The sequence below is a fragment of the Sciurus vulgaris genome (assembly GCF_902686455.1).
Source record: "Sciurus vulgaris genome assembly, chromosome: X".
Taxonomy (NCBI): Eukaryota; Metazoa; Chordata; class Mammalia; order Rodentia; family Sciuridae; genus Sciurus; species Sciurus vulgaris.
Window position 1 is genome coordinate 106,629,123 of NC_136471.1, and position 25,745 is coordinate 106,654,867.

General features: G+C 33.8%; 1 protein-coding gene and 1 long non-coding RNA gene across 2 annotated transcripts in view; one reads left to right on the forward strand and one right to left on the reverse strand.

Moving 5' to 3' along the window:
* The window catches only part of LOC306650734, a 1,184,502-nt gene that overhangs the window by 572,900 nt on the left and 585,857 nt on the right, over nt 1–25,745 (forward strand). The gene's annotated exons all lie outside the window — the stretch shown is intronic.
* CFAP47 (cilia and flagella associated protein 47) overlaps nt 1–25,745 on the reverse strand; it is a 400,269-nt gene that overhangs the window by 350,840 nt on the left and 23,684 nt on the right. Inside the window, 7 exon segments of the mRNA XM_079122986.1 lie at nt 3,020–3,261; nt 3,560–3,776; nt 11,172–11,268; nt 11,369–11,555; nt 13,837–13,989; nt 16,604–16,817; nt 17,522–17,711. Coding sequence (XP_078979112.1) covers nt 3,020–3,261; nt 3,560–3,776; nt 11,172–11,268; nt 11,369–11,555; nt 13,837–13,989; nt 16,604–16,817; nt 17,522–17,711 — 1,300 coding nt within the window.

Sequence of the window (25,745 nt, forward strand, 5' to 3'; positions counted from 1 at the left end):
AGAAAAGCATATAATTAAATGTATTATCCAGGATGCAAAATCAATACAGCATAAGAAAAATAATCTAATGAAAAGTCACTTCCTATTCATACAAAGAGGAAAACAACATAAAATTGAGTAATTATCACTTAAATATTCTGAGGAAAACAAACAAATCTATGTATATGACACAAGTTATACTTTCTTCAATGCTATATAAAATAATTTTGAGTACTGTTATCATTTGATTCTTAAAATAGAAAATGAACTTACATACTAATGATCTTTTTCATACAAACATTTTCTTTGGAATTAAACATTTTTGTGCTTTTTTAATGCATTGGTGATTTTATTGGTTAAAAATTATAAGACGGGTCCTTGGCAATCCAAAAGAAAAAAAAAAAGTAAATGCCAAAATCTCCCTGTAAAAATAAGACCTCTAAAGACCATGATAAACTGGTGCTCCAGTTTATATTGTAATTCTACTAGTATGTTGTACAAATTAAGCATCATCATTATATCTCCATGGCTATCAGGAAAAGCTCAATCCATTCAGCCCGTTTAGAATGGAGAAATAAAAGTACTAGTGCACTGTGCCTTTTTTTTTTTTTAATTGCATTGTGGGGATTAAACCCAGGGCCTTATGTTTTTGAGACATGCACTCTACCAACTGGCTATATCCCCAGCCCCACACTGTGCTTTTAAGACACCCTTAGGGCAATATCAGGTGGCTGGTCAAAACCTATAACTGGAATATTGATAGCAACCTACCACTGTCCTATACCTGTTCAAACAAAGTAAAGAAGGGTTATCTAGGATCTCTTAAATTTATAGAACTATAACTATACAGAAAAATGAACACTTTCTTCTCAGATTATTTTATCTCAACAGAACCCAGTATTATTAGTATTATATTGGGAGGGGGGGTTACCAGGGATTGAACTCAGGGGTGCTTAACCACTGAGCAACACCCCCAGTCCTTTTTATTTTTTATTCTGAGACAGAGTGTCACTAAGTTGCTTAGGGCCTCACTGAATTGCTGAAGCTGGCTTGAACTTGTGATCCTCCTGCCTCAGCTGGAATTACAAGCATGTGCTACCACACCCAGTTTATCAGTATTATAATTTAAAAAGAGCTTGGTTAAATGAATTTGAGAAATATTAATGAACGTATACCTCAGATGCTTAATAAATTATAATGTAAGATTGTGTTAAATAAATCCAGGTTAATCAAAAGATTAAACAGCTGTATCAATTATCTCCAACTCTACCCTTTTCACTGGTTAAATTTGTCAACATCTCTACCTATAATCCACATTAAAATTGACCCAAAATCAGCAAACTATAGTAGCACAGCCATATTAATGTTTATAGCAGCTCAGTTCACAATAGCTAGATTGTGGAACCACCCTAGATGCCCTTCAACAGATGAATGGATAAAGAAACTCTGGTATATATACACAATGGAATACTATTCAGCCATAAAGAAGAATAATATTATGGCATTTGCAAATAAATGGATGGAATTGGAGAATATCATGCTAAGTGAAATAAGCCAAGCCCAAAAATCCAAAGGCTGAATGTTTTCCCTGATAAGTGGAAAATGATATAATGGGGGTGGGGAGGTGGGAATGAGAGAATAATGGGGGAACTTTAGAATATGTAGAAGGAAATGAGAGGGAGGGGGTACGAAAAATGGTGGAATGTGACAGACATCATTACCCTATGTACCTGTATGATCACACAAATGGTATGAATCTACATTGTGCACAACCACAGAAACGAAATGATGTACCCCATTTGTGTACAATGAATCAAAATGCAGTCTGTAAAAAATTAAAAGCTAAATTAAAAAATTGAGTAAATTTAATTTAATACTTAAGATTGTTTTTATAGCACCATGTTCCTTTTGCAAATCCTTGCAGAAGTATATAAAAATCCTAAGGGGCTGGGGTTGTGGCTCAGTGGTAGAGCGCCTGCGTGGCATGTGTGAAACCCTGGGTTTGATCCTCAGCACCACATAAAAATAAAATAAAGGTAAAGATATTGTGCCCACCTACAACTAAAAAATCTATTTTAAAAAATCCTGATATTCAGAAGAAAAGAAATTTAAACAAGATTTCTACAAACCAATGCTCCTCTGTGATCTGAATATAGTATATTTAGATCTGTTCCTAAATTAGAAATAAAGACAATGAGGGAGGGGAAGGGGAAAGTAAAGGGAAAGAAGGGGAGGAAAGAAAGGAGGGAAGAAGGAAGCAAGGAATTGGTAATGGAGATGGATAATAAAATGCATGATAGGCTGTTGTTACTTTGAGGGCACTTTCAGGGGGAATAAAAGTCAAAACAATAAGAGAATTTTCATAATCACAGAGCTACCTATGTATTTGGTAAACATTATAGAAGGTTTTCATACATTGAATCTTTATGGACTATATAATCTCTCCAGTCTAGATATAATTGATACTTAAGTCAATAGACTTTCAAAAACATTTAATTGACAATGACTCTACATATTCCAGTTGTATAATGTGATGATTTAGTACATATATATATTGGTAATGATTGTCACAACCAAATTAATTAACATGCACATTACCTGTCATAATACCTGTGGATCTCAGCCAATAAGTTGAAAGCCTTAAAAGACTGGAAACCTTTGAGAAATAATTAATAATTAATTCTGCCTCTAGAATGTCTTTGAATTGAAGACAGCAAAATCAACTCTTCGCTTGATCTCCAGCCTGCCCTGTAAACTTCAGATTTGCCACACTACTGTGTGAGCAAGAGCCAGTTCTGTAAGATCTGCCTCTTCATAACCATCTCCTATTGGTTCTATTTCTCTGGAGAATCCTGACTAAAACAGTATCCATACTTTCAAACAATATTTATGTATGTAGAAATAAATGCTTCTGATGACAGTAGCTAAATTTACTTCCATGCTCTTAGCACAAGAGCACAGTATACAATAAATGGTTCATGTTTGCATACACAAATGAATGAATACATGAATGTCAAAATGAAACAGAATAAACCATTACCTTTAGCTGGACGAATGGAAAATGCCATCCCTTTTATTGTGTTTACTGGTTGCCATTCAAATTGGGCAGAACAATTCTGACGATTATACAAGCTAACCGTTCCCCGAAAACATGTTTTCACCAAGAAGCCTTGTGGTCTCAATACTAGTTCTTTAAGCGATAGTTCAAGTTTTACTGGAATGATATTTGCCATCACTAAGATGTGCCCTCCGGGTATGTTGTTCACTGTAAAGGTAAAAGATCTGTAATACAACAAAAGCATCCAATGTAACTGATAATAGCTATTTGTAATAATAGAATTTAGTTATGTATAAGAATGCATAAACCACAGATTAACATATACAATATGTAGCATTTAATATTTCAAAATAATTATGAAAGAGAATTAAAATACTCACTGCAATTTGAACCTACCAGTCTATAAACTGATGCCCATAAAGTTTCTATGTTGTGTAACCAAATATAAATTACAATTACTTTTGTAAACAAATATATATTCTACCAATCATTCTAGCAAACAAATTCAAAAATAAATCTTACTTCCAAAATTTTCCAATTGTAGGAGATTCAAATATCACTGAAATATAAGTACTAGATGTAGGTGGAATCACATATGAAAATTGTTTGGTTTTCTGAAGTTCTTCCAAATTAGTGTCTAACTTGATCAAAATATTCATAGGTAGCATATTAATGACATGTAGTAGATGGGTATTTGTAGAGTTCACAGAAATGTTACCAAAGTTAAGGACAGAGGGCCCTGAAATAATGAAAAGTTAGTTATTAAGTTTAATGTTGGCAAACATGTTCATTTATTTTTTAGGTTTTCAAGATTATTTTGATCAATCAAGTTGTGTAAAAATGACATGGAAAAATAATTACTACAGCATCAGAAATTATCAAACATTTTATCTGAAGAACTATAATTTGATAGTTGGAGAATATTGGCTAAAATTTAAGATGAACATATTATAAGAATTATATGACAAAATAATAAGCACAATACAACTCAGCACACTAATTTGAAACATCCCAACAACCTCCCTATTCCCTTAATACAATTATTCTATTCTATTCAGAATTTACAGAAATTGATAATTTTCCCATGATTCATTGCCTAAGTATTCCCCTTCAAGTGTCAAAGGCTTTATATCATAACAATTTGAATTAGTTTCAGTTTTTACCTGCCCTTAAGAGCTGAATTCATTCGTAACTAATGTAAAGCAATTATATTTAAGAGTGTAGAATTTCATTAGTATTGACACATGAATACACCTGTGAAATAGAGACCACAATAAAGAGTGAATATTTATCACTCCAAAACATCTTGCTGTCCTTTATATTCCTTCCCTGCCCTCTTTGTCCATACAACCACTTCCTAGACATCCTCACTGCATTAAGTCACTGTCGATCAGTTTGCTCTTTCTAGAGTTTTATAAGAATGTCATCACATAGTATATAACTTTTTTCTCTGGTTTCTTTCATTCAGTGAATTTCCCAGAGTTTAATCCATATTGTTACATGTGTCAATAATCTGTTCCTTTTTATTGGGAATATTCCATAGTGTGTATATACAACAATCGTTTGCCTATTCAACTGTTGATTGCCACTTGGATTTTTATCAGTTGTCAGCTATAAATTGAAGCTACTATAAGCATTTACAAGTATTTGTTTGAACATATGATTTTTCTTTTGGATATGTATCTAGAACTGGAATGGATAGATGATATGGTAGGAAGCATACGTCTAAAAATTCAGTAACTCAAAGCTGTTTTTAAATGGTTGCATAATTTCACATTCCCATTAGCTGTATACAGCATGAGTTCCAGTTTCTTCACATCTTTGGGAACAAATCAAATAGATTTTTGTTAATTGTTTAAGTCTAGCCACCTAATTAAATTGTGGAAGTATCTCATTGCTTTACTTTGTTTCTCTAAGAACTAATGATATGAATTATTCTATGTGCTTATTTACCATTTGAATATCTTTTTTGATGAACTGTCTGCTCAAATCTTTTCTCCAGTTTTTAACTTGATTGTTGTTTTCTTAAAATTGAGTCTTGAAACTTTTATTACATATTGTGGCTAAATGTTCTTTATCTTGCTAGTGTGGAGATGCATGCCTGTAATTCCAAATGTTCGGGAGGCTGAGGTAGGAGGATCTCGAGTTCAAAACCAGCCTCAGCAAAAGTGAGACACTAAGCAACTCAGTGAGACCCTGTCTCTAAATAAAATACGAAATAGGGCTGAGGATGTGGCTCGGTGGCTGCGTACCCTGAAAACAAAAATTCTTTATCTGACTTAAAATTTTCAAGTAGTTTCTTAATCTATGTGTTGTTTTTATCCTCCTATTAGTATCTAAGGAACATAGATATATTTAGACATATTTAAATTTCATCAATTCCAATTTATGTATTTGTTCTTTTACTGATTGTTTTTCATGTCATATCTAAGACATTTACTTTCCCCAAGGTCACAGATTTTTTTTTCCTGTGAGTCCCCCCTATAGGCAAGGAAACATGGTTTATAATCCATTTTTCCCCAGTTTTCTTATGATATAATTGACAAATTAAGATTGCATATTTTAGCTGGGCATGGTGGCGCACACCTGTAATCCCAGCAGCTCAGGGAGGCTGATGCAGGAGGATCTTCAGTTCAATGCCAGTGTCAGCAATTTAGTAAGGCCCTAAGCAATTTAGTGTTGCCCTGTCTCAAAAATAAAATATAAAAAGGGCTGGGGATGTGACTAAGTAGTTAAGCGTCCTGGGTTCAATCCCTGGTACAAAAATAAAATGTATGTTTTCAAATATACACCATAATGTTTCAATATATGTATACATATTCATATGATAAGTCAATCTAAGTAACATATCTATCACCTTGCTACTTTTTTTCTGGTTAAAACATTTTGGATCAACTCTCAGCAATTTTTAATTATATATTATCATTAACTATAGTCACCATGCTAAATAATACTTCTCCAGAACTTATTAAACCTGTCTAATGAACTTTGTATCCTTTGACAAATACTTCCCCTTCTTCCCCATCCCTAGTCAACCCTGATAATAATCATTTTATTCTTTGCTTCTAAGAGTTCACATTTTTTTTTAGATTCCACACATAAATGAAATCATGAAGTATTTATCTTTCTCTGCCTGGCTTATTTCACTAAATAGAATGACCTCCTTGTCTATACATATTGCTGCAGAGAATTTCCTTCACTTTTAAGACTATAATATTCCACTGTGCATATATATGCCACATTTTCTTATTTTATTTTATTTTTTATTGCAAATATTTATAGATGTGATATGTTTTGATATTAATGTATATTGTGGAATATTTAAATCATGCTAATTAATAATGTGTATCACCACACATACTTGTCTGTTTTTTAGTTGGAAAGAAAACATAAAACTGACTCTTAGCAATCTTTAAGTATACAATATATAGTTAACTATAATTACCATGATGTATAACAGATCCTGATGGCGAGATCCAGTCTGAATAGTGTTAAAGCTGAGACAGATCCAGTCTCAAAAGGGCTACAGTTGAGGGGAATGGGGCTGTTTGTGGTATGAACCTGGAACTTGCCCAGGGCTGCCCTCTCAGATTGGCCGTCCTAGGTCCCAGGTTCCGCTAGGGTTTCACTACTTCCTAGCTGAATCCCAAAGCTCTCACAATGGCACTTTTGCCTAGGATGGCTGCAAAATTGTTATTGTATGGGAAAATGAGCCAGAGCCCTTCTATTCTACCATCCTGATGAGATCTGCTTTTGATCCATTTGCACATGTATATGTAGTGCTGGAATCAAATCCAGGACCTTATGCATGCTAGGCAAGTCTTCTGTCACTGAGCTACATCTTCATCCCTGCTTATGGTCCATTTTGATTAAATTTTTATACATGATATAAGTTGTAGATAAAGATTTTTTTTACCTGAGCATGGTGGCACATACCCATAATCTAGCAACTCAGGAAGCTGAGGCAGGAGGATTGCAAGTCTGAGGCCAACCTCAGCAACTTAGCAAGTTCTTCTGAACTTAGTGAGACCCTACCTCAAAAATAAAAAATAAAAAGGATGTGGGATATAGCTTGGTGGTAAAGTGCCCTGGGTTCAGTACCAAAAAAAAAAAAAAAAATGTTTTTTTGAGATGTAGCTCATGTGTTTTAGAACCATTTTTCTAAACACTGCATTTGTATTTGTACCTTGGTTAAAATTCAGTTGCCCACATATGTGTGGATCTAATTATTTTCTTCTCTCTCAGGTACCATGCTTATTTATTTATTTATTTATTTATTTATTTTGGTATCAGGGTTTGAACCCAGGGGCACTTAACCACTGAGCCACATCTAGTTCTTTTTTTAAATATTTTATTTAGAGACAGGGTCTTGCTAAGTTGCTTAGGGCCTTGCCAAATTGCTGAGGGTGGCTTTGAACTCACAATCCTCCTGCCTCAGCCTCCCTGAGCAACTGGGATTATAGGCGTGTGCCACTACACCCAGCCACCATGTTCTTTCATTGCCTGATATCTAGTGTCTTGAAAACTACTGTTTTATGTCTTTATCTTTTGGTTTTGGTTGTTTTAGGAAGATGGTCAAATTTGATCCTTGCTACTCCAATTCATGCAGAAGAGCATGTTTGGTCTGCCTTCTTAAATTAAATTGATGAATGTTTCAGTAAATGCACTGTTATTATGAATATTTCAATAAGTACAGTTATTATGACTGTAACTTGCTATATGCTTAAAAGGGTCTTTGCTCCCTATCTGACCAATGGAGACCTCAGACTGAATGTCCAAGAAGCTAAGGCCAGACATAGGGATAGGATGGGACTGATGACCTGGTTAAAGAGCATGTGACTCAAACACCAATACAAAAAGAAAGGTGGGTGAGACCCAAACATGCATTGCTGGTCTCCAGAGTGTTAATGCAGATAGATATGACAAAAACAAACAAACAAAAATAGAAACAAACTATGAGAAGACACAAAGCATGGCCAAATATCCTAACACTCTCTATCCCTGGCCAAAGGGCTACTAGTAAGGGTAAGTTGGAGGCCAGTCTCAGAAATTTAGTGAAATCCTGTCTCAAAACCAAAATACAAAAAGCTCGGTGAAAAAGCACCCCTGGGTTCAAACAAACTGAAGAGTTGTTACCTGTTTTCCTAACTCACTGTCAGCCCAGATGCCCAATGTCTTCATTTCACATAGGGATTCGTCACTGCTCAAATATACATCTCAGTGACCCTGACTATACTGGTATAAAATAGACTGTCCACAAAAATACCTCATTTTTTGTCTTTCCACTTATCCTGCTGGTTTCCTCATCATTGTATCCCAAAGTAATATTATGTGAAGATAGATTTATTATTCCCCTCCTACCTCAAGCAAATATAATCTGAGAGCAGGACTCAGTACATTTTCTTTTGTGTTGTACCCCCAAAACCCAGACTGTGCCTAGTACATGGTAGTCATTCAATTAAGACTTACAAAAGGACTGAAAGGACAAAGAGATTAAAGTTAGACTTGAAGCATTTTCTAATGTAATATGCTCATGTTATGGATGAAGAGTTTTCATAAGAACTTCCTAAACTACATGTGAGACAGTAAGATAAGTACTTTGCCCCCATTATCCCACTCACAATCACAATTTGAGGTAGGTAATATTATTATCATCCATCTCACAAATGAAGAAAATGGGATTCACAGAGGTAAATCCTAATGTCATAAAACAAGTAAGTTGAAGAACCAAACCCAGGTTGGTCTCATTACAGAATCTTCCTACTCTATTGCACAGTGTGTTCCTAAAAGACATACTGAGAAAGAAATGAGCTAATGACCCAAATGTCAATCATCTACATTACACACAAATATCTACAGTGCACATAAACACAGCGTATAAAATTTTAACACTTTAGATGACATTATTGTCTGTCATGGTAAGCATGTACAAAATAAAAATAAAATCAATTCATCAAAATAAAATTTAACTTTAAAATGTTCAATTTTTACTGACGTGACTACAACATTCTTATTTTTAAAAAGTCATTAAGGTAGGAATTCTAGAATGGCTGACTGAGAAGCACAGTAAATCTCCAAAAGCATCGATAAACCTTGAAAAAAATTGGGGGCTGGAGGTGTGACTCAGTGAAAGAGTTCTTGCCTAGCATTTGTGAGGTCCTGGGTTGAATTCACAATACCACCAAAGAAAAGAAAAAAGAAAAAACAAACAAAATTTTCAAAGACAACCATCTAAAAACTGAAAATTGGCCAGAAGGGCAGAACAAATTGAGAAACATTAATTTAAGAATATTTATAAAACATCATTATTAGCAGTGGAAGTCTGGAGTTTTTAGTATAGGACTGCTCCAGTTGTCCACACCCAGCTTTGTGGTGCAGAAATGCTATCAAAACAATGGAAGAAAGTTAACTATATTTGGAACAAAGCTGGAAATTTTCATACTTATGGGTGTTGTCAAAATAATAATTTTCTCAATGGCAAACATTTAAGAAAGGCCAACATCATGACCTGAAGTCTCAATAAAGAGAGCAATAGAAAGACGCCAGGAACTGAAGATCAAGGTCTGGGCTATGTACCTGGTATAGCTAAAGCATTCTTGAAAAAAAAAAAAAAGAAGAGTAAATCTGAAGGACTGACCAATTTTGACACTTACAATAAAGTTATAATATCCAAGACAATGTAGAACTGTTACAAAGATAGGCATATAGATAAGTGGAATGGAATTGAGAATTCAGAAATAAACCTTGACACATAGGATTGATTAGTTTTGACAAAAGTGCCAGAAAATTCAATGAGGGATAATATTTTAGCAAATGATGCCAAGACAATTGCATATACACATAAAAATAAAAATTGAGACCTTTAACTCACACCACGAACAAACAAGTTAATTCGAATAGGTTGTAGTCTTAATTATAATATTCAAACTTATAAAAATTTTAGAAGAAAATATACGGGAAAATATTAGTGACCTTGCATTAGGCACTAATGCATGACTAGAAAATCATAATTTGGGCATGAGTAGAAAAATCACAATTTATAAAAGGAAAAGGTTGATAAATTCAATTTCATCTACATTTGAAACTTTTGTGCTTTAAATAACATCATGAAGAAAATGAAAAAAATCATCCATGAACTTAGAAAAATATTTAGAAATTATACATCTGATATGATAAATGTCTTGTATTGAGAATGTCCAAATAATTCTTATAATTCTATAATAAGAAAGCAAATATTCAAATTAAAAACTGGGCAAAGGATTTGAAAGACATTCCACCAAATAACATATATGATGTAAATAGGCAATTCTCTAAGTAAGTACATGAAAATATATTCATCAACCTAGTCATCAGAGAAATGCTAATCAAATCCATAATGAGGTAATACTTCATACCCACTAAAATGACTATAATTCAAATAGAAAATAACAAGTGGTGTGGTAACAATGTGAAAAAATTTTAACCCTTACACATTGCTAGTGGAATTGTCGCTTGGTATAGTCACTTTGGAAAGCATTTAGAAGTCTCTCAATAAGTTATATACAAAATTTCCATATAACCCAGCAATTTCATTCCTGGGAATCTAACCAAAAGCACTGAAAGCATATGTTCACTCAAAGAATTTTATGTGAATATTACAGCATCAATGTTCACAATAGCCTCAAATTAGAAATTGTTCAATGTCTACTAATGGGTAAATGAATAAGCAAAATGTGATATAGCTATAAAATGGGATGATATTTATATATAAAAAGGAACAAAATATTGATAAGTACTACCATGTGGATGAGCATCAAAAATATTATGCTAAGTGAAGGAAGCAACATGAGAGATCACATATTATATGACTCCATTTACATGAATTGTTCCAAACAGGCAAACCTATAGAGATAGACAGAAGGTTCATTAATGGCTTCCTGGGGTTGGGGGTAGAAATAGGGAGTAACTACATTCAGGCATAAAGGTGATGGCAGCATTCTAAAATTGAATTATGACGGTGGTGATGTAACCATAAATTTGCCAAAAGGTATTCGTTTGCATACTTCAATGAATTTTATGGAATATAAATTATAATTCATTAAATATTTTTTAACAAAGCAAGGTCTATAGTAGGTAGATTTCTATATATTCTTACCAACAATTACTTGATGAATTTGCTTTGGTGTCAATATTAAGCTGCAATCATGTTTTTCATGGAGAGTGGATGGGACTGACTTAAGTCCATTGAGAACCTGAGAAAAACCACATTTTCCCAAAATTAATCATTCAATATTAGCAAAAGTCATTTTAATAATTCTCTTGGCATAACAAAATGCAAAATACTGCACATGCCTTCCTTTCCAGGGATTCTATCTCCTTGGATGCTATTTTCTTGGTACTTAACAACTGATTAGCTTTGATCAGATGCTCAGCTGAAGATAGGGCCTCTTCTATTTCCATTTCTGAGAGTGAGGGTGACTTTAGACCTGATGCTGGCTGTATGCCTATGTCTGTAGAGTCATATGAATGCATGCGTTTCCTATCAAAATAACAATAAGTAATTGAGGTCAAGTCTTTTAGAAAATAATCCATACATTCAAATATTTCCCATAGTATATGCAATTGCTATCCCACTAATATCTACTTAACCGGACAGGTGCACTAGTTTGCAGAAAAGTTCCTTTGCTGAGGGCACTCCTCTTTCTCAAACACCTCACAAAGAAAGTTATGTGCTCCACCCCCACTCCACTGCCACACCCAGGGACAATCCCAATCAATGTCTCCTATGGAACACAAAAGACAAGCCCTTTTGGATCAAGGCAGAAACTGCTATGTGGTAAAATATATGCTCAAAAGACTCTAGGCAGGAGGCTGTTTAAACTTTATTTGAAACATATCCTATCTCAGTTCCCTTCCCTGGCTTATGCTGCTTCCTTCATCCCGTATAGGTTTTTCCTGAGAGCATACTCTCCATAAATCATATGCACTAAAATCCATGTTTTAGAATCTGCTTCTAGGAAAACTTAGATGGGATATCCCCAAATAAAAAGGTAACAAAGTGGTTTAATATTTTGCTCTTATCATATATTAAAATGTTATTTAAATCATTAAAAATGGAAAAGAGGGCTGGGATTATAGCCCAATGGAAGAGCACTTGCCTAGCATGTGTGAAGCACTGGGTTCGATTCTCAGCACCACGTATAAATAAGTAAAATAAAGGTTCATTGACAACTAAAAAAATTTTTTTAAAAAACAAACTAAGGAATGAAGAAAAATTCAGATATTCACATGCATAATACTGAAATATGACCCTATCTTTTATACTATACAAAAATCAACAAAAAATGAATCAAAAACCTACATGTAAGACCTGAAACTATGAAAACTACTAAATGAAAAAAAAGGGGGAAACACTTCCAGACACTTATATAGACAATAATTTTTTTTGATAAGATTCCAAAAATACCAGCAAAAATAGACAAAAGCAAAAATGAGATTATATCAAACCAAAAAGCTCCTGCACAGCAAGGAAACAATCAATAGAGTGAAGGGGCAACCTACAAAATGGGAAAAAATTTTGCAAACTATTAATAATCTGACAAAGGATTAATATCCAAAATACATAAAGAAGTCAAAAATTAATAATCACCACAAAAAATAATTCAACTTAATTTGGGCAAATGATATGAATAGACACTTCTCAAAAGAACAAATTCAAATGGTTAAATTTTTTTAAAAAATCCAATATCATTGCTTATCAGGGAAATGCAAATCAAAACTACAATGAGATATCATCTCACCTCAATTAGAATGGCTATTATTAAAAAAATGCTGGAAAGGATGTGGAGAAAAGGGAATTCAAATACACTATTGGTGAGAATATAAATTAGTATTCTCATGACCCAGAATATTATGGAGGTTCCTCATAAAACTAAAAATAAATCCACCATATCATCCAACAAGCCACTCCTGGGTATATTTCCAAAGGAAATAAAATCAACATAGCGAAGAGATGGATTACATACTGATCGATATATATTGTAGCATTATTGACAATAGTTAGGTTATGGAATTAGCCTAGGTGATCATAACAGAAGAATGGATAAAGAGAATGTGATATATATATATATATATATATATATATATATATATATACACATACACACACACACACACAGTGGAATATTGTTTGGCCATTAAAAAGAATGATATCATATCATTTGCAACCAAATAGACAAAACTGGAGGACATGAGTCAGACACAGACAAATGCCACATGTTTTATCTCATATGATGATGCTAAAAAAATCTATCTGAATGTAGGATAATAATTACTAGAGACTGAGAAGAATAGGGAAGGCTGAATGACAGGTACCAAAACATAGTTGGGTAGATAGGCACAATGCATTTTAGTGTTCTACAGCACAGTGGAGTGACTATGGTTCACAATAACCTATTATATATTTTATGAAGAACTAGAAGAGAGGAACTTGAAGACTCTAAAACATGAAGTAATGATGAGGAGATGGAAATGCTAATTGCCCTGATATGGTCATTACGCACTGTACACATGTACTGAAACATCCCATAGTACTTCATAAATATGTACAATTACTATGCTAATTAAAAAATTAAAAATAAGGAGATGGAAATGCTAACTATTCTGATTTGATCATTACATACTGTCTACAGGTATCAAATTAACAAATTGTACTTCCTAACTTTGTACTACTAATAATTAATTTTAGAAAAGAAAAGAAAAAGTTCTGGCTCTTTAGGCACCACGATTTGCTGCATATGGCTTGAGGAATTGAACTTTACCTCTCTGCTTGTTTCTGTAGGCGCACACCTCTTAAATATTTAATATAATTGTTGTAGTAGTTTTGATGCACTTTCTTTCCGAGTTTTTCAAAGTCAGTATATGCAAAATCAGGATCCACATAAGTATGTCTTGGAATCTTAGTGAAAATTGTCCTACAATATGAGCAATTCATGTTAAAATTTATATTTGCTCAATCAGTATATTTGCTCAATCAGTGCCTATTAACCAATTTCTGTGTCAGGTGTTGAGCACATAATGGAGAACAGGACAGACTCCAGTCTTTTTCTCATATCCTAATCTATAAGACATTATTACATGTAGAATTTGGGGGATACCTAATTTCTTTCCTTAACCTAGTAAGAGAAAAATCCCTCTTAAGGTTATTGAAACGCAGTTGTTCCTACTTTAAACCCATCTTTCAGGAGTTAGACATGTAGGAAATTTAGACAATTCTAGATCATAGATTGAACTTTAAGAAACTAGATCTGAATCGGGTTAGTGTTTCCTAAAAGTTTGTTGCCTTTAATCATTATGATCAAAATTACAAAACAAAAATACTGAATCCTTTTGTTAAACATGTTACTTTCTTAAAACCTCAGAATTTATAATTATTAATAATAAATATATATGGTCAAACAGACCATAAAAGAACTGCAAATTAAATGATATCTCATATTTGCTTAGCTGGCTCAATGCTCTTCATTTTATCCACCACACGTTTCCAATAAAAACATAAAATGCAGTTATTTACACCTTCAGGCATTGGTCTACTTCAATCCTCTATCAAGAGTGTCACCCTCAATAATCTCATCAGTACAAACCTATTAGTCTCATGGTCAAATGAATATTAATAAAAATTAATGTTTTCTTCATTTTTCACAATTTCTCAATGTTTACATGAAGATTAATTTAGTTTTCAACAGAGTGATACAATAAGAGGAAAAGTACTTAGTTATTCAAAGATAGTTGTTGATATTTAAATTTTCTTTTAGACACTAAGACTCTGCCAACTTTAAAACCTAGAAATAATTCCTGTATCTAAAGTCCTGAGGTCTCTAAGGAGAAAGAGAGGGACATGGAAAGCAGTAGTGGAGTAAATCCCTTAGAAGCCGACTATTAAATCTAAATCCCCATTAGATCTTTAAAGAATGTACATCTAGAAATATCTTTGCAGCTTGGAGTGGGTGACTTTTTTTAAAAATGCAGAAGATGGGAACAAAAGATATATAAATAAAAATTTTTCCTATTTATTTAAAAAATTACTGAGTTCCAACTATATGCCTGATGATGGTCTAAGCACAGGGTATACTGCTATAAACAAAAATAACACAAAACTTCCTACTTTATTTTCTTCTCAAAATATAAAAGGTAAAATTTATCAAATACAATAGCAATTACAATGAACAAAAAGCACACTACAATAAAAATTTAAAAATTTCTTTCTTTACTTAAAATTACTAATTACTAGCCAGAAAATATAGGACTATATTTCTTTTCTATCAATGTTCATTAAACCCCTTTGAGAAAAATAAACATGGCTATGGAAAAAATATAAACTGCTAATCTTTTTTTTTTTTAATTCTGACAATTTTAGATAATCTAGTTAATATAGACAGAAATAAACTGATGCTTAAAATTATATTAAAGCATTATATCTTTATATAGACGTATTTGTATAAGCTTTAGGAAGAGTTGAAAAGGAAACATAAATGTTTCCAGAAGCCACCACTGAAAGATAGGAGGAGATACACTTTTCTATTTATAATATATAATTATTTTAAATGAAGTCTAAGTAATCTTTACATTTCTGTGTTCTACAGCACTTGTCAAATGTAGATAGAATTTTCAAATTAAAATTTTAAGACAGTATATAGGAAAAACCTAGATTTTTCCCAGTGTAGAAGGTTTCAAAAGTATGCCCTAAAATCAAATGGTATTACAAGAAAATGGCTGCAAAATTAAGTGAGCCTAACTCCATTAAGATAAAGAGACACGTGGAGAAACTCCAGTTTAAGTAGTCTACTTGTGGCAAATAAACAGGTCCAAAAGAAAACTAATTTGGTCTCAAGTGTTGAAAACATTTCTGGGCTCAGGACCAGAAAAAGATGTCAAGATGCCTTGGCTACGTCTAACTAACCATTGGTAAAGTAGTAATTTCTTTGAGGTTTGGATAAATTTAAAGTGAGATCTAACATCCCTTATTAACCTTACTGGGACAGTTTTAGTTCAGTTTGGGCAAATGTGTCTTTGAAATGTCTTTGAGTGGGTAAAACAAAGATGAGGATAATTGTTTTTAACACAATTTTAATTTTTTTTACTTAAATTCAAGCTTTTAACCATCCTTAATAAACATGACAATTCTGAAGACTTCTTATATTTCCAAAGGTGATTATCTCTATCACTCTTCTAGAGTCGTCGATGATATATTTTAAGAATTATTTTGATGAAATGATATACCACATTTGTGTACAATGAATCAAAATGCAGTCTGTAAAAAATAAATAAATAAATATTTTTTAAAAAAAGAATTATTTTATATACCATTCACTTTGTGGCAAATATATAGTAGAGGTGATAAGAGGTTAGATAAAACAAATACAGTGGTATGCAATAACCACCTCGTTCCATGTAAAAAGAATGAGAAAATAATATGTTATAATTGTTATTGCCATCATTAGTTCCTTATATCAGGTTCTCATCAGACCTGTACACATCATGTTAGAGATTATGTCTTTCAAAATTTCAGTTTTTAATATTATATGTTACCTGAAATGTTTACGTTGGTCTTCAGACCTGTTACTTGCAGCTCGGTCATTGGGAAAAGCAATTAGTGCATCCTTCATTGACTCTTCCTTTGTGCGATGATCATGAATGTGTGTCTTGGCTGACTGAAGCATTGCTACAGGTGCATGGTCCTTGTATTTTGCCAAATCTTTGATCACAAACTGTCCCGTGGGATTAGTGACCAAAGGGGATATACCTTTTATAGAATTGAATATTAAGTTTATATATTATATTTGAATTTTAGTTTAAAAAATGTAATAATTAATAGAGAATTGGTTTTAATTTAAATATTAAACCCTCAGAGAAACACAGAAAATATAAATATGTTGTTCCACACAAAACAATTTAGCAATACTTAAATACTAAAATGCATGCATAAAATTAAAACATGATAACTTGAGGGATTTAGGTTGATCCATATGAAAGTGAAATTTTTATAGCTTAAAGACAGCTATGTATCAGTGATGTTACATGTTTCAATATATAAAAGATTATAAAGGATTGGATGAAACAGCACCAAGAAAATCTATGAAATGGTCAAAACTAGTTTATATGATGGGCTCCAGCAAAAAAGTAGAAAAAAATGAAATGTAAAAACAAGAAGAAATATTAATATATTTAAAAGTTATATAAGTAACTGAACAATAAGTGTGCTCCACAGAATAGCAACACAACATCTATTGGGAATAAGGTAGAAATGAAAAATATTTGGGCCCCAACACAGAACTACTTAATCGTCAGTGTGGGGATGGAGGTCAGTGATGTGTATTTGAACAGGCCTACTAGAGGTTTTTGATACATTCTAAAAGATAAGAACCATTGCAATAGACCATACTTGCTATAGAGCTAAGCAATTAGTATATTAAACCAAAAGCAGGTGAGAATCATATAATACCATACCAGGATTAATTTTCATCACAACTTTCTTAGTGAAAGGTTTGCAGACGCTATTGAAATCTAAATAAAGGTGAAAAAACGGTTTCATTGATGAAGACTGCAAATTTTCATCTGCCACTGGGCCAATAATATCTATCACCTGCTTCACTTTGAAGTTTCCAATTTGATGTGGAATAAATGAGCACATCACATTCTAAAAAATAAAGAGGAAAAGTAATCAATATTCTATTGTTAATAAAAAAATAAAAGCAAATCCAGAAAAACAGTTCACTTCAGTTTCAAGGAACATGGTAACATAAAACACTTTAGCAACATTCAGCATTTGACAAACATTTAAGATACTCATTTTTGGAAATTTATATAAGAAAAATTAAGAACATAATACCAAAGTGCTTCCAGAATGGCAAATTAAGGCTGGGCACAATGGGTCATGCCTGTAATCCCAGTGGCTCAGGAGGCTGAGGCAGGAGAACCGCAAGTTCAAAGCCAGGTTTAGCAACTTAGCAAGGCTCTAAAGCAACTTAGAAAGATGCTGTCTAAATAAAATATAAAAAAGCGTTGGGGATGTGGCTCAGTGGTTAAGTGTCCCTGGGTTCAAACCCCAGGACCAAAAAAAAAAAAATTAAAGACCTCCAAATATTTGCTTTTCCACAGAAAATACTGGCAAAAATTTTACCAAAAATCAACTTTTTGAGATATTTAGAAATTATCTAAAGGGATAAAAAAAAACTCCAGGGAGTACTTTTTTTTTAAAGTTGCTGAATCTATAAAAGAACAGAAGTCTTTGCGGCATTTTTACTCGTTATAATTCCATTGTCCTAAACCTAGTTTTGTGGTCTCCTTGAAAAATAATAGCATTGCAACTGTGGTAGCCTAGCAAACAAGGAAGGGAGAAGAATGGGTTTGGAGATTTCTAGAAGTTCCATCTTAGTGACTTGTATCAATTCTGTCCGGCTGCTGGCTAAAAAGCCTATTATGAGATCACATCTAATTTGATGTGAATCAGAGATCATTCTCCATGAACAAACCTTTCCCCAGGATTTTGTCACTATAATACATACATATACACATACATATATATGTATACATATATATGTATACATATATGTGTATATGTATGTATTATATATATCAGGTGATATCATTTAAGTTTTACAGAGTCTACTAATGGAAAATAAAGGATTAAGCAAATAAATAAAAAAGAAAACACTTGAGAATAAAGTATTCATATTGTATTTGGAAATGTCTGACATATCTCTGGGAATCTATATTGCCACACACATCTGCAGACTGTGTATATGCCCAGGGAAAACTTGAGAAAGCTCTAATCTCTCACCTCTGGTTGACTCTCAGATTCCTTAAGGGGAGGAACTGAAAGTTAAAAAGGGTTGGAAACTACCTGCTAAAATATTGAAGACAATGCATCAACAGACTTACAAAGAGGTTTCTGACATAGGCTGAGACTTATTAATTCAAGCAGTCATTAGATGAACTCTTAACGAGTGGAGACTTGATTGGCAGCATACAATAAAGAAAACAACCAATAGAAAATTAGTCTAAAAAGCCATTAAATAGTAACAAAATAAACAGCAACAATAAACCTTGGAGTCATTTAATTTTCACATAGTTTCCAAGTGATGTTACTTAAAATGCCCAGTTTTCAACAGAAAATTGTGATACAACAAAAGAAATAAGAAAGTATGGCCAATACACAGGATACAGTTAAGAGATAATGCCCCTAAGATAACTCAAATGTAGACCTATTAGACTAAGATGATAAATCATCTATTATAAATATACTCTAAGAACAAAAGGAAAACATGTTTAAAGATTTAAAATAAATTTGAGAACCATGTCTAATGAAATAGAAAATTTCAATGAAATATAGAATATATTTTTTAAAAAGAACAAATAAATGTTCCGGTGAGCACAGAAAATGAAATTTTAAAATTCAGTAAAAAGGCTCAATAGGAAATTTGAACTAACACCAGAAATAATCAGTAAACTTGAAAACATGACATTTGAGATTATCTAGACTAAGAAAGAGAGATAAAGATGAAGAAAAAAAAGAGGTGTCTCAGACTTTTGGGACACCATCAAGCATAGTACTATACAAATGATAGAAGTCTGCACAGGCAGAGAAAGAAAAGAGCAGGAAGAGTATTTGAAGAAATAATAACTAGAAAGTTCGGAAACTTAGATGAAAAATATTAATCTGTATAACAAAGAAGCTCAACAAAACCCAAATGGAATAAATCAAAGAAATTTACACCTAGACACATTAGAGGCAAATTGTCAATGACAAAGAGAAAATTGTAGACATCAAGTAAACAGTGACACATCACTTACAAAGGATTCGAAAGCATAAATAGCTAACTTTGCAACAGAAATACTGGAGGCAAGATGGCACTGGGGATGACACATTGAAATACTGAATGAAAAAGACAAGTCAACACAAAATTCTGAAACTAGCAAAACTCAGTCAAAACTGAAGTATGAATTAGGACATCTCCATATAAACATGAATGGAGAGAATGTCACTAGGAAATCTTCATTAGAACAGTACTAAAGAGAGTCCTTCAGGATGGAATAAAAGACACTTGAAAATAATGTAAATTTAGAAAAGAAATTAGGAGCATGGATAAAGATAACTACATAAATAAAAAGACAGTGCAAATGTATTTTTATTTACAATGCTTTCCTATTCATGTAATTTAAAAAGCAATGCATAAAACAATTATTGAGGGCTGGGGATATATCTCAGTTGGTAGAGTACTTGCCTAGCATGCACAAGGCCCTAGGTTCAATCCTGGGCACCACCACCAAACAAAACAAAACAAAACGACACAACAACAAAATAACAACTATTAAAGACACTTGATAGGCTTTTTTTTTTCAGTGCTAGGGATTGAACCCAGAGCCTTGGGCTTGCAAGGCAAGCACTCTACCAACTGAGCTATATCCCCAGCCTAATAGGCTTTTAAAACTAACAAATTTGTATGATAGTAAGAGCACAAAGGAAGGGACAGGAAACAGAATTATATTGAAGTAAATTTTTATATATAATTGAAATTAAGCTGATATTGAAACCGGAGTTTGAGATGAAACTAGATTTCACCAATTTCTTTCTGGGTTTTTGGCTTGACAATTTGAAGAATAAAATCTATGAACAACAATGGAAGGGAAGAGCAAACAGATAGGATTTATTTAAGAAGGAAAAAAGAGAACTCTTGCAACTCTTAGCAAGTTTTCCACCTAAATGTACTAGTCTAGGGGCTTATTTAGCTTCTCAGTAGGGGCACTGATCAAAATCCTTGCTAAACAGGTACTAGAAAAGTGTTTAGGCTATTGGCTTGGTCTGCAACCCTTCAATTGGCTGTGTCCTTTGTATTTGAACTTTCCTGCAATCTTCATTTGGGCCCACCCCACTTCCACTGTCCCTCCACTCCAGGATAAAGGAGTTGGCTGGAATGATTTAACAGTTTTTACAGGTTAACCTCATGGAATGGTCTTTACATTTGAAAAAGAAACTTAATTGAGGCCCATTACCATGATTGCCTGACCATTAACTATCTATTCTTATTCAATATTAATTTGATCTAGACCCTGCTAAGTGAAGATGTTAAATATACCTTCCAGAGCAACCACTGAAAAAATTAAATATCAAAAAACATAGTAATAGAAACAAGAGAATTAAAATGACATATATAAAATATCTATTTAACAAAAAATAAAGCAATAAAAAAATAAAGAAAGATAAGAGTTATAGAAAATGAATAGAAAAATAGCAGATGTAAATGCTACAAAACCAGTAACTTGATTATCCCCTATTTTATTAAGGTATAATTGAAAAAATTGTATAAATGACAAGTTTGTAGTACATAACTTATCACTTTGATGTGTGAAATAGTTCAATCAAGCTAATTAACATATCCATACTTTTTTGTGGTAATGAGATGGCAAAACCAGACCAATTTGTAAAGTGAAATTACAAGCATTTCCCCTCCCTCTCTAAGAGCCCTTCTTTAGGAAACCTAATTAACCATGGGTCCTTATTCTAACCTCTTGGAATGTAAAATAAGTCTAAGAGTCTGGACTTCACCCTTTTTGAAATGTAAACACCCCTGTGCAAGGCTTTCAGGCACACAGGAAGGCTAGAAGTTTAACAGATGCCCGTGAAAAGAGCAGTTTACTCTTATTGCTTCTGCATCTGTAAACAGGCTTCCTGCTAGAAACCCGGGCAGGCAAGGCCATAGGTCACAAGTGAATTAGAAATTTTATGACACCAAATAGCCTACAAATATTATGAGAAACTGTGGATCAGGACTCAGACTCTGGAGCAGACTTTTCTGGGCCCACCAGCATAATAAACTTAAGTATTCCCACTCTCCAAGTGTCACCTGGTGCTTCCTGACCAGTAAGCTTCCCGCAACAGTAAGAAGGTTTAAGATGAAGTGTAATAGTTTGAAACTTTACTATTCTACTTTCAATAATGGTTAGTAAAACTGGGCATATGATCAAAAACCAGCATAAACCACTTAGACTTAAAATACATCTATAGACCATCTAACACAATAGCAGAATACATTGCAGACAGAGCTATGCTAAGCCTTGAAATAGGTTTCAATAATTTAAAAGTACTGAAATCTACACAGTCTGTTTTCCAACCACAATGCAATGAAATTAGAAATCAATAAGGGAAACATGAAAAACTCACAAATACTGAAAATCGGTCAATATCATTCTAAACGACCAGGTGATCAAAGAAGAAAGCACAGAGGAAATTTGAGAATATTTTAAGATGAAGGAAAACTAAAACATAATATACCCAAATTTATGAAATGCAAAAGTGTAACAGTGATCCACCTCATACTTTGAATATAGCCCTTGCTGCTCTGCCACTGTGACTTATATTTTAAATGGACATGGGTTTTTTTTTCCCTACCTCTGGAGAAATAGGATTACCTTTCTTTCCCATCCTAGGCCAAGTTATCTGTCCTTGAGCACAGATACTAAGGAACTAAGTAATTCATACTTTGGGATGGTGCCAGAAGATCTCAGAAATGACTACCTCCCAAATTAACAAGTGAATTACAACCCTCCCCACCACCCATAGGGAATGCCTTTGAATCACCTCCACTGATGGACAGAATCACAGTCTCCAGGGCACGAGTCCCCTGTACTAGTAAAGTCCCCTTTGCTAGTAAAGCAATAAAATTTCTTTTTCCTTTTTCTCAAAACCATGCCTTCATTATTGGATTGGCATCGGGGACAAGGTACCAGTTTTTGGTAACAGGATATCACTATCAACTTTAGTGACATCAATAAAAAGAATAGGTAAGATAACCTAGATGACACAGGCAAATTCTAGAACAACACAAACTACTTAAATAGACTCAAGAAGAAAGAGAAATTTTGAATAACTTTATAGAAAGTAAAGAGATTGAATTAATAAAAAAAATTCTAACAAAGAAAATCCAGAACTGCCAGGCGCAGTGGCACACACCTATAATCCCAGTGACTCAGGAGGCTGAGGCAGGAGGATTGTGAGTTCAAAGCCAGCCTCAGTAAAAGCAAGGTGTTAAGCACCTCGGTGAGACTGTCTCTAAATAAACTACAAAATAGGGCTGGGGATGTGGCTCAGTGGTCAAATGCCCTGAGTTTGATCCCCAGTACCCAAAAAAAGGGAAAATCCAAAACCAATGGATTCAAAAGTGAATTACTTTAGGGTAGCCAGAGGTGGCTGGATAAGGGGAGGGCATAAGACAGCCCACGCATGTGCAGGGAAACAATCAATCAGGCGCTGACAGACCCTAATGGTGCCTCACACCTGCCTGTCAGTCAGTGGGATCTCCAGCAGATCCCAGAGGGACACAGGTCTCAGCAGGGTCTCCAGCCAACCCCAGGGGGACACTAAACTCTCAAGCCTTCCCCCGCCTATTCCGAACTACAAAAGAGCCACCTGGCCAGAGCCCCATGCGACTTCCCCAGCCCTTCATTCTGGTGGACTGGTGAACTTCACCCGAGAGCCATCCCAATAAAGTTCTTTTTTAATTACATCTGGCCTATCTGTCCTTCGGTTACATCCATGTGATCTTACAAATTACATTTAAAGAGAAGAATTAGCACTAACCCTTCACAAATTATTCCAAAAATCAAAGATGAGAGCAAATGTTCCAGTTCATTCTGATTCCAGTTAACTCTGAGGTTGAAAGCAAAAATAAACTATAAATAAATAGAAGAAAGATGGGTAGAGTAGAGGAAAGGGAACAGGGGGAGGTAAGAAAATGAATACAGGTGAAGGGTTATGGAAAATAATATTTCTATAAGACAGCTCCCCAAGAAAAATGAGGGACTGTATGGCTCAGGAGGAGGGAGGGGAAACTGGCCAAACATTGAACCTCTCCCAGAGCATTATTTCCTGATACCAATGGGCCCTAAAGGAAAGGGGTGGATACTAAATGCTGGGCCCTAAACCTTGACCTTCCCCCATAGCAAATTAGTCCTAAATAACAATGGACAAGATTTGAGTACTCATCCCTCAGGGTCTGGTTTTAACCTGCACAACTAGCCCTGATGGTCAAAACTGCACATGAACCGTTTCCAATGATTACATCATCCTCATTGTACCCTATAAAACCAAAATCTCTTCTGTAACTGAGGGCCATTTTCCCATCTGGAAAATGGGCCCCAACAGTGCCCAAGTCCTTGAAGGAATAAAGGTTTCTCTGAATCTTTTGAGGTCTGCTTCCCATCCTTTTGCGCTTACGACAGGGGTCTGTTTGGGGCAAATTATATTCCATGCATGGATGATTATGTTAAAATGAACCCAGTATTATATATAATTATAATGCACTAATAAAAACATTGAAAACACCACTCTTAAAAGAAACCTAATTTGGAGAACTCACTCCAATTTCAAATATAATTACAAATTTATAGGAATCAATACACAAAGGTAATAGAATAATGATAATGTACTTGAATATCTAAATCATACTATATACAAAAATAAATTCAAACTGGATAATAGATTTTAATATTTAAGCTAAAATTCTAAGAGGAAAGTATAGGGACAAAACTTAGTAACTTTGGTTACTCCATAACTACTTAGATATGATACTAAAAGCATACAAAAGAAATAGCTCCAAAGGATACTCGCCAAGAAGTAAAATGACACCCTCAGAATAGGAGAGAATATTTGTAATTCATATATGCAGTAGGGACTTGTATCTAGAATATATGAAGAATTCTTAATTCATCAACTGAAAGAACACTCAAATAACAATTGGGAGATGATACTGTATCAGTTTCTAAATTGTCTATAATAAATTATTTAAAATTCCTTGGGTGAAAACAACTCAAAATTTCTTATTTAACAATTGTGTAAGTTGGAAGTCTGGGACAGATCTCAATGGCCTAAAATCCAAGTGGCAGCAGAACTCATTCAGTTCTGGAAGCCCTAGTGGAGAACCTGTTTTGTTATAGTTTATTTATTTGTTTATTTTTTATTTGTCATTTCTAGCTTCTAGAGGCTATCTCATATCCTATTCCTTAACTTATGGCATTTTCAAAGCCAGCAAAGGTCACTGACATCTTCCTTTCTCATGTCATATCACTTTAATATTGATATTTGTTTTGCCTCCCCTTTCCACTTCTAAGGACCCTTCTGATTTTTTGACCCACCTTGGCATTTCCCTATTTCAAGGTCAACTGATTACCCATCTTAACTCCAACATAAACCTGAATTCTTTACCATGGAACATCACATATACATGAAATTGATATTGAGATAGAGACATTCTTAGGAGCCCATTATTCTGCCCATCATAGGTATGAATAAACATTTCTCCATAGAAAATATACAAATGGAGAATAGCACCTGAAAAGACTTTCATCATCTCCAGTCACAGGGGAGATGGGGATGAAAACCACAACCACATGCTGCTTTGTATACACTAGAATGGTTATAATAACAAAGAAGGACATTGACATATGAGGGCACAGAGGCGGAAAAATTGAAATGCTCATTCAAAACTGGAGAGAATATAAAAGAAGGCATCACTTTGGCAAATGGTATGAGAATTTCTCAAAAAAGTTAAACCTAGAGCTTTCATATGACCCAACAACTGCTGGGTATATTACAGGAGTATTAAAAATATGTCCACACAAAAATCTGTGCATGAATGTTTAGAGCACATTATTCATAATGCTAATATCACTGAAT